This window comes from Lepisma saccharinum, chromosome 26, assembly GCF_977018435.1.
Source record: "Lepisma saccharinum chromosome 26, izLepSacc3.1, whole genome shotgun sequence".
NCBI classification, from domain to species: domain Eukaryota; kingdom Metazoa; phylum Arthropoda; class Insecta; order Zygentoma; family Lepismatidae; genus Lepisma; species Lepisma saccharinum.
Genome location: NC_139254.1, coordinates 61,892,888 through 61,903,451, shown reverse-complemented (window position 1 = coordinate 61,903,451; position 10,564 = coordinate 61,892,888). Strand labels below are relative to the sequence as shown.

The following is a 10,564-nucleotide window of genomic DNA, read 5'->3' as shown; positions in this document are numbered from 1 at the left end:
TCTGAACACATGGAATGAAACACAAAAACATAAGAGAACCAAATAAGGAATCAAACCAGAAGAAAACAAAAGCGAAGTAGAGCCCTGGCCTCAGATTTACGAAGATATCCTTTGCAGAGTTCATAATCGCTAAATAGCATATTTTCTACGAATAAACTTGTGAGGAAATCATGGCACATAATTCTGGCGGTGAGCTGCTAAAACATACTGTATCGGTAACCCAAATGTCAGAGGCTCGAATTACACCATCTGTGTTAAAGAAAAAGCATGAGAAGATATGTATCGGCAGGGAGGAACTGGGAATTTTAGAACGCATAATTAAGATTGCCTACAAATGGCATATATTAGCTTTATACTCGGCAAGCATTTTGGTTACACTGTTGTTCCAATCTAACCATATACCTTGCGAAAATTGGTGTAATTAAAATGAAATAATGTTTGACATTTCAAAGTAGAAGTAAAGGCGCCGTAGACATTAAAACATATCACAAAGTTGATAGTAATTGTTATCTTAAACCTGTTACATGTTTCTCGATCCCATTAAGACAAATGTTTTTCCCTTGCGTGATATGTAATGGCTTCGATCTTTATCTTGAAACAATAAATGATGGGCACGTTGCAATGGAGCTCATTAGTATTTCACAACAGACACGTGTTACTCGCAGTGAAAGAGTAAATTGTTCCCTAAGGGAGCTCTGAGTCATCAAAGCGGAGTTTGTCTTGTTAACAACTTCCTATTGCTGACAAAAATCTAACAGTGTGTTTGTCTGCAAACTTTGCCTGGCTGCCTGTGACGGTGAATCAGGCCAAGAAGTTAGATGAAGTTGGAAATTTTCTTCAGGCGGATTGGTGGTCCATTTTAAAGAAAAAATACAGTTAACAGAATCAATTAACAAAACACTTGCTTGATAGCATTCAGCGCTGATGTCTAGATTCTATGCATGTTATCCTTATGGGGAAAATAAAAACGCGTGGGACACGGCGGAAAATGTTCCTCGGATCCCAAATTTCGTGCGGGATGTTTTTATGTTCATTTTATTCCAGACTTGCTAAAACAATCACTTGAAGAGGAAATATTGTGAACAATTCTAGATGGAAACCGTAACTGGAAATTTCGAACATTTTCCGTCCTGCACACCTTTAGTTACTGCATGATTCTAATGTCTCTTGTGTAAACGTTCTCTCGTTCTTTTGTTGCACATGCGGTTAATTACTGTAACTCCCAGCCTATAAATCGCTAGAAACAATATTCTTTATAATAATATATCGCTACAATTTCACCATTCCAATTACATCAACTTTTTTTAGATATCTCGGGACGCCATTGGCCCTCTGAGTGGCTTATTTGTGGTTTCAATTTGGGAAGTAGGATTTTTGGTGTGCTAATTTGTATATATATTACCAGTCAGTATACTGCGTTTTAAGTATCTTAGACCATTGGTTGTAACCCTGGTCATTAAATTTTACTTAATACATTTATGACATAATTTAGAAACAGAGTATTTACATTCTAAGAAAACCAAACTCATACACAAGAGGAGCTATCGAAATAGTATCACCGAAAAATTTACCAAATTTCCATCCCCATAGACTTAATGTCTATTTAACCACCTACAAGTTTCTCGTGAATACTTGAATACATATTCGGTGAGGTTGGTCAGTTGCAGTCCTCCTTTAATTCTCAAGACTGCATATGTATCGCCATGGAAATCTTTGATGACTAGGTCTTAATGGGCATGAATGATTTTTCAGTTTTGTTTGTTACAGTTATAAAATGGTATTCTGTACGTTTTCCTAGCAGGAATAAAAAAATATTTTGCCGGGGATAAAATGTTTTGTGGGGGGAAATCACCGGCATCCCCCCCGTTACTTCCCACACTGCCTCTTGGGGAAAAAATGTAAAAAGTACATTCTTCCTTCTCAATTTTCTAATGTAAACTACAATATAAAAAATCAGTATAGACTGTTGTTTATGACACTAAAAGGAAAAAAGGTAGATACAATTGATTTTGCTATGAGTTGAATATATGTCAATTTCCATGTCCACAATTTGAGCTAATTTCTGTTTTGAGATAGCCATGGGAGTTGAATTACGGGATAATTTTAAAACACTGATCTAATGAACATAGGAGACTTTCTAACAGAAATAAATTTATAAATACAACATATATTACAAATTCACACATAGAAACTTAAAATAATATAAATCACGTAAACATCTTTAAAATAGTGTCCAAGTAGGAGCAAACACTTCTCAGTCGATAGAAAGAGCTCGGAAGCTGCCTTCCATGCCAAAAAGGTCATCATAGTTATTTGGTTTTCCAATTCTTTTACTTTCATCAGTGATCTTATTTCCCATATCCTTAATCCATTCTTTATTTTTTATCAATTCCTTGTACCACATGTCTGCGGGAGAAAAAATAGAAAACTGAAATATAATGTAAGGCAAAAAAACAAAATATTTTATTGTTACAATATAAATAAGTACTGTATCTTCGTTACTTTGAAATTTATCTTTAAAGAAATGTAATTTATTTGAGACAAACCCTCCCTCTACCGCTGAATGTGCTAGATTATGCATGACCTGTGTGCGAGTGTGAGGGTGTGTGGGGGAAGAGGGGTGTTTTTATTCTTATGATTTCTCACACATAACTAAGAGGCTTAGTTGAGTGTTAGTTATTGAAATTAACAGATAACATTAAGTCCTGATTTCTAATAATATCAAATTATTAATAACTTGCAATTATTATTTAAAAAATTACATGTGTTAGATAATTCGATTCAATTAAAAAGATTGTTATGTCGACTTTAGTCAAAACACTTTTATACATTTTCTGAAATTCACTTTAAAGTTTTAGAATATGCAAAAAGTTCCTTGAGTCCACTTTATTATCAGCTGGACTAATCGGGACTTAATGTGGAGTCCTAACCACTGTGTAATGTGCCTCCAACGAGAATCGAACCCGGGGCTATGTGATTAGATGCAACAGTGTTTTTAATAGAAAACACGTTTTCATTCCACTTTTGTATATTTTAAGACGTTTTTTCTACCCTTCTTGTTAACCCGCGATCGGTCGCGCTCACTCAAGTCATGCCATCGGTCGCGGGTGAGCGAGATGCTCACTCTTGCTTTTCAGGCATATTTCACCTTATTTTATTTTTCTCAATTTATTTTTTGTACTTGTAATGATCTGTTTATTATAATTCGTCTTATTCCTTACATTTTTGTTTCAAAATGTTTATTTGTTTCCAAACGTCAAAGCCAACAAGTCTCACCGTTAACAAAAAGCGCACGTTCCTTTGAGGTAGTTCCATCTGATCTCCAGAAATCTGATAAGATATAAAATTACTGCGACACTGTTCGAATTTTCTACTTACGACAAGAACATATAGGTACGAAAACTCACTAGAAACAGGATAGACCTATTGACTAAATAATGCACAAATGTAAATAAATAACGTAATCTGTTGCGTTATAGCTCTGCGCTCATTCTGACAACACTATTTCCACAACAATTGTCTCTCTAATAATGCCGTTTACGTCATCTCATACAAATGTGATCAGGTCGCTCGTGAAACTCTAAAAGTCAGATAGAGAGCACCACAGGCCAATATTTTAAATACTGTTAAAATGGCACTTCATGAAAATTTAAAGTGGGCACGGTGCTCACCCGCGACCGATCGCGAGTTAATAGTGTTAATCGGGAATAATAACAAATTCAGGAAGTTAGTAATGGAGCAAACACGACGCTCGACAGTATCGAACCTGCGTCTCCCGCCTTCGTTGCACGGTGCAGAGCAAAGAGAAGCTACAGTCGTCAATGCTCGAAAGATAGAGATTGAATTTCTCCGTAATACATCTCCTTACCATTCAGCTCTTCCATTGGTCCAGCGTCTCCACCCACTTCCAGAGGGAGATACTCCTTCGGAACAAGGTCGTAGAGACCTTTGTAATTGTCTCCAAAAATTCTTACCTGCGAAAAGGAAGGGCGAAATTTACTACGGTTTATATTCAAAATGTATGATACAGGGAAACATTAGCATTATTTTTAAAAAATCGCATGAAATTTCAGTTCCTTATAGAAGCCTTTCACTTCTCTGTTACAATATTAAGGCGACCGATGCAGAAAGATTATCAATTTCCCGTGTATTTCACCCACTGTGTGTGTGAAAAATGAGGTTTGACTTTTGTTTGTATGGGAACGTGGAATGAAACAACTTTACTGCATCTACACAGCACAGACAGTCAAGGCATCCATAATCATCTACCTGTGCTGGTGTGGTTTGAACGTCCGCCCAGTAGGGCAGCCAGCCTGAGCATTGTAAAGAGGTGAAACTTGCTTGCATAAGCTATCTTTATTCAATTGACGATCAGTTTCTGAGACCCAACCGAGTACACAGATTCTAATGTTCTGCTTAAGCGTGTGTTGAAGGGCCCGAGGGTACAGTGGATGTTCGAATAAGAAAGTGCAGAACGCACAATTTTTTTTAGGATTTGAAGCTACCGTGCCGAAGTTACGACGCACTTCAAGGTCCGCAAGGCACCTCACCGGTAAGTATGCGCAAAAAAAGAGAAAACTACCCGAATTTCGTGTTCAGGAAAAGATGTCTGCAAAATCCCATTTGAATTAAAGTTTAACAAAACATAGGAGAAACACATTCAAAATTGTTCTCAATAGCCGTAAGGAAAAATGACATATATGTTATACATATACTTACATCAAAATACATCTACATGTATTGCAAGGCTAACCATATTGTTTTGTCTTTTTGAATACCTCAATATTCAATCGGAATACCTTTCGTGGTATCTCCATTCTTTTAATAAAAGAAAAGATAGAAAGCATTGGTTCGAGAAATTCAAATTCAACAAATCGTTTATTCTCTCATACATTTGGTACCAACAATATTATCATAACAATTATTAATGCAATTCTCCTATAAAATTACGTGCTGAGATGCACCCACGCCTCAATAGATAACGTGCGTGTTTTATAACAAGTAACAACAATACTAAAGTTAATAATGAAGGAACAATATTACGTAAAATACAACATTATGTTCGTACAAAGAACTTTACTTCATAAGGTTAACGAATACGACAATGTGCAAGTGTACGGATTTATTTTACTTGGGAAGAATTTTACTGATGACAATTCAATACGTTAATATTCTCCACAACATTACTTTGACATATCACCCTAAACCATGGGCCAACTGTAGTTCACGTGTGTTTATTTACTTAACAGAGCTACCTGCCTGGAATCAATTTGTTTTTTGTATTTATTACTGGTTCTGTTTCTGCTTGAAGTATTTACATCCAGTACAGATTAACTGTAAATTCCAAGGCTCCTTTTAAGGTTTTTATACAAACGCTGATCGAATAACAATTAATAACAGTCTGTGTAAAGAAACGTACAATTATCAAGATGAATTTTACTTTCAATGTTATCATTTTTATCGTAAAACTTATCGCAAGTGTCAGCACCTTTCTACCAAAAACAAGGAAAACTTACAATAGTGTGAACATACGAAAAATTACCGCTATAATTATATGAAACTATATGAAAACTATATGCAGACGACAGCAACTTAAACTCAAACATGCGAATCCTGACGTCACATGAAACCAGAGAAGCCTTTCTAAGGTTGGAAACACTGCACTCGGCAGTAATCCATCTCGAGGAAATTGCTCTCAAGTCTGAGCCTAGACTCCCATAATTACGATGATTTTTTACCTGTGGTGAGAGTGAGGCCAGCAGCCGGAAGGTAGGCACTGGTCCTCAAGGGCTGTTAGTTCACTAGTTATATTATTATTATTATTAATAGTAGTAGTAGTGGTAGTAGTAATAGTAGTTGTTATCTCAGCTAACGGATTATGGTGTTTAATATTAATAATTTATTTCCATGTACCTAGAATTTATTTGTATATATAGAATAAATTTGCATATCATTAGAAAAATTTACAACTTCTGTATTTGTATATTTATAACTTTTATGATTATATAATTATTTATTTTATGAAAAAGGTAATTAGTGGTACTTAAAGCTGTGCATGTAATGTTATATTCATTACTTCAAGTAATGTTATATGGTTATAGTGTACTATGTAATAATAATGAATGGTATATGTTATGAAAGACGGAGGTCCAACACGCTAGACAGAAGACGGTGAACTCCGCACAGGTAGACGAGAAAGGAATTAGGGGGATGTGCGGTCAAGGTCAAATGACGTAAGAACTCCAGAACAAGGAGAAAAAAAACATTTGACCAATCAGAACCGGTTTTTCCAAGGTCAACTAGAACGCAAGAACAGGAGAGAGGTATGCAACGCCGTTGGGTAGGGGAGGGATTGAACCAGACACGGAAGGATGTCTGGGACTGCGCGGTCAAGGTCAAATCCCTGAAGCTATGCATCGCTTGTAGAACCGGTTTCAGCCGCCAATTAATATTCCGCTCAGGATTGCTCTAGGGCACAAGATAGTGCGGGTTTTAGGTTAGAGCACTTGCATGTCAGAACAGCTTTATCTCAAAGTAGCACCAATGTTACCGAGAACACAAGATAAAAGAATTTTGGGATACCAAACTAGATTGGAGCGAGAACTTTACTTTCAACAAGGAGAACGAAGCGTAAGGGTTTTCTATCTGTACTAGGAAGAAGGGAGAGCTATCTGAGACGGGGCATAAAGTTTTCACTATTTGCTTTCATCATAGGGTAACGAACCTAGTACCCCTTGATTATTCATTTGGTTAGTAATTTATGTTACTGCGTGTTCTTAACATAATATTGAGTTTATGTTTTACCAAACTTTGATTTTATGTCAAATATTTTACAAGTTTTATGTGTTTTTACTCAAATAACACAATTTCATCTATTCAGGCAACATTTTTTATTATGTTTTAGACTCAAAGGGATATTCTTTCAAATTTTAACTTATTATTTTACAAGTTTATTATTATTTTTACTAAAATAACACAATATCACCTATTCAGGAAACATATGTATTATGTTTTAGAGTCGCAGAGATATTTTCTCAAGTTTTAACTTATTATTTTAAAGTTTAGACCTATTTTTACTCAAATAACACAATTTCATCTATTTAGGCAACATTTTTTATTATATTTTAGACTTAGAATTTTTAACTAATTATTTATAAATTTATGTACATATAGCTTTCAGTATTTATTTTTATCACAGGGTGTTGATTATTGGTTTATAACCAACAGGATGTTTGTTTAACTAGTAAATCTCTGTTACTGTGTGATTTATAATATAATACTGAGGTTTTTTTTAGCAAACTCTGACTTTATGTCAAATATTTTCTCAGCTTATCCTTATCTTTACTCAAATAACACGATTCGAACGTGTTTCTTATTACATTTGGACGCACAAAGTGTGTCTTGTAAAGTTTTGTCAATTTATTTTACAAGTTTATAACTATTTTTACTCTAATAAAACAATTTAACCAATTCAGGCAAGATTTGTTATTATATTTTGGACGCACAAAGGGTGTTTTCTTAAGTTTTACTTTTTATTTTACAAGTGTTTGTATTATTTTGTATTTATTTCGTTTGGTATCCCACATTTACTAATTTTCAACTTAGAGTTCTTTTTTATTAAAATCTTTTCAAAAACTCTGAAGAGAAAGTAGTTTTAGATAGAAGTTATTTGATAGTTTACGGTTTTCATATTTTTTGCTATGCTATTTTTAGGTTTGTATTTCTATATGTATTTATTTTGGTCAAGTTATGCCTGCTACATAGGAAAGTTTGTTTATTTTAGAGTTTGCTGAGTACTTCGTTACTCTTATACTAGGTAAAAGTTTTCTAAATATATGCAATAGGGCTCTATATATTTTGAAGATGATACGATCAGCACTACTCTCCATCTGCTTTTTATCTCAGGTACCCAATATTATTGAGGCTTAGTGAATTTTAGAGCCTATTTATGCTGGAGAGAGGGCTTGAAAATTTCGATCTCAGATAACCCATAACTATCTGTCGGAGTATTTTAAGGATATTTTATATTTATTATGTGCCACTAGAGTATCAAAGCTTGCTTAATATTTATGTCTGTAACGCTGTTTATGTATTTGTATTTTTAGCTAAGTACAGGAAATGTTAAACATTTCGATTATTTGCCCTTATACGAGGCCAAACGTTTACTGTAACGAAAATTATTATGTGTCTATGAGGATTGATACCCATTTACCGAGACGCTTACTAAAATTGTTTTTTCCCTTAAATATATCAATTTAACAATATAATAACAATACGAAGTTAACAGACGGTTTTGGTGGCCTAGGTCCACTTTCCAAACCTTTCTTACTATCCTAGAATAATTATTTAGCCTTATATCTCTTTTCGTGGTACTTTTGAAGTATTACTGGCTTTTGTGAGTGACTGAAGAATTATTTTTGGTGCGTGAACACCTGGGTTACTCGCATTTGTTATATTATACGAATTTTTGTTTTTACTCTAAGATCACTATATGTCTGCGAGGACTAAAATACACTTACTGAAGTTAAAAGCTTAGGCTGTAACTAGGGACTTAGCACAAGACGAACCTTACAGAGGACCACACTCCAGAGCGTTGTTAACCTGCAAGAAGCACTTACAACTAATTCTACGGAAATGAAGTTGATTTTTTACTGTTTCACAAGAATGCTATCTTTTATACACCCAATATTTGCTTTTACAAGTAACTCCATGTACCAGATGCACTTACAGGCCAACTCTCACTTAACTTCTATTTATTCTTCATCAGGTGCTAAATTTATAAAGAACTATGATTGTCTATATTTCTGAGAAAGTACAAAAAAGCAGATTACCCAATTAAAGTATCTGAAAAACAGATTTTTCTATGTAAGTATATTTTTATTGACTGGATTGTTTAACATATTAACAGGAAGACTACAAAATTCATTAAATGTACTTCTATTGTATAGGTGGTTTCAGAGATATAAAAAGAACAAATGTAAGATTATGCATTCTTTGCTTCTGAGGCTAATCGCGACGCTAAAGGTAAGGCGAGGAAATGTAACGGAGAAGAAACACTCCCAAAAGTTATGGGCTGCATATAAGTTAATACCAGAGAGATATTACAATAGGTTTAGGTTCTACCACCAGAACATTTCTATCATAAAAATACTGGTTATGCTGTACTGTTAGCTAAAGATGCTGATATTTGATAAACTTAAAAGCTTATTTGCGAAATATGAAGATAAATAATAATCAGTTAGTCTGTAAACATATTTTATATCCATTCAGCACAAGATTCGATGACAAAATTTAAAAATTGTAATCGCCCAGATAGGGACTCGAACCCTGGACAGATAGGTTAAAAGCCTAACGCTATACCAACTAAGCTACTTACAGGCCAACTCTAACTAGAGTATTATTTTCGTGAAAAGTTAATTATGTTTAGAAATATATTGAAAGACTTGAGAACACTCTTGGTCTGGTTCGACAGAGAAGGAGACAACATTTCCAATTTTTTACAGACTTGGTGTATTTTACCACTATAGAGGCCTTCACTATATGTAATTCCAAACGCTAAAGTTCAGCTATCTTTCAAAATTGAGGTAAAGATTGTGTTTGGCGAGATTAACAAGTTACACTTATATGCAGTTACGGACAAATAAAGCTAAAACTCTCAGATTTACTGTAGTACTAGCCAAGTTTTAGTAACATTTTCCTTGACTATAGTATAAATACCAAAGAAATAGGTATTTTTGATTTATAATTTTACAAAATGGACTAGTATTTCATAAAGTTAGGTAAAATACAGTATTTTTAAGAAAATATTGTTACTGCCGTCAAATGTTATGTTTTTTATGTCATTTAGCCACTAACAACTGATTTAAACTGTTTGGCATCCTTTAAATAGCAAAAGAAAGAAAAATTGGTTAGTATTTTTACTACTTGATATTTATTTAAGAAAAGAAAGCTAATTATTTTTAGTTTAACTTAATTTTTAACAAATTGTTACTTATTTATATATCAAGGTTTTGTTATTTAGAGTGTGTGAAGGTGTATAAAGTTAATTTTTGTACCTATTAGTGCAACTAACAATTATATTTTACACACAAAAGATAATATTTACAGGTAAATAACTTGAATCAGACACTAATATTTTATAGTACTTGAATTATTTAACCCTAGTTAGTACTTTAATGCATCAGAAAATTTCTTAATTTTCTATTATGCATGCTATTTTGCGCTTTTCTTAAAATGTATTTTAAGGCAAATTGGTTTAATTTTCTGCTTATAATGCGAAGTTGACACAGTTACAAACCAAAAACTAATGCTTATTTAATGTACAACTAACTAACTATCTCTCTAGCATACTTAAACCCGAAGATTCATGGCTGCAGCAACACATGCCTTTCATCTGTCCCTATCCTGAGCAAGATCTATATACTCCTTTCCATCCCTACCAATTTCCTTTAGGTCTATCTCTACATTATCCCTCCAACTTTGATTTGGTCTTCCTATTGGTCTCTTACCATCAGGTATCTCAAGAAGAATCCTGTAAACTCTTCTTTCCTCTCCCATTTGTACC

The 10,564-nt window shown here is 33.9% G+C and overlaps 1 protein-coding gene across 1 annotated transcript in view; it reads right to left on the bottom strand.

Annotated features, from left to right (window-relative positions):
• Positions 1-2,185: 2,185 nt before the first annotated feature.
• The window catches only part of LOC145979530 (alpha-tocopherol transfer protein-like), a 47,155-nt gene continuing 38,776 nt past the window's right edge, over positions 2,186-10,564 (bottom strand). The window contains exons 6-7 of the mRNA XM_083112480.1: positions 3,869-3,974; positions 2,186-2,406 (exon numbers count right to left, since the gene is read on the bottom strand). Coding sequence (XP_082968606.1) covers positions 2,255-2,406; positions 3,869-3,974 — 258 coding nt within the window. The 3' untranslated portion in view covers positions 2,186-2,254. The remainder of the gene's footprint in view (positions 2,407-3,868; positions 3,975-10,564) is intronic.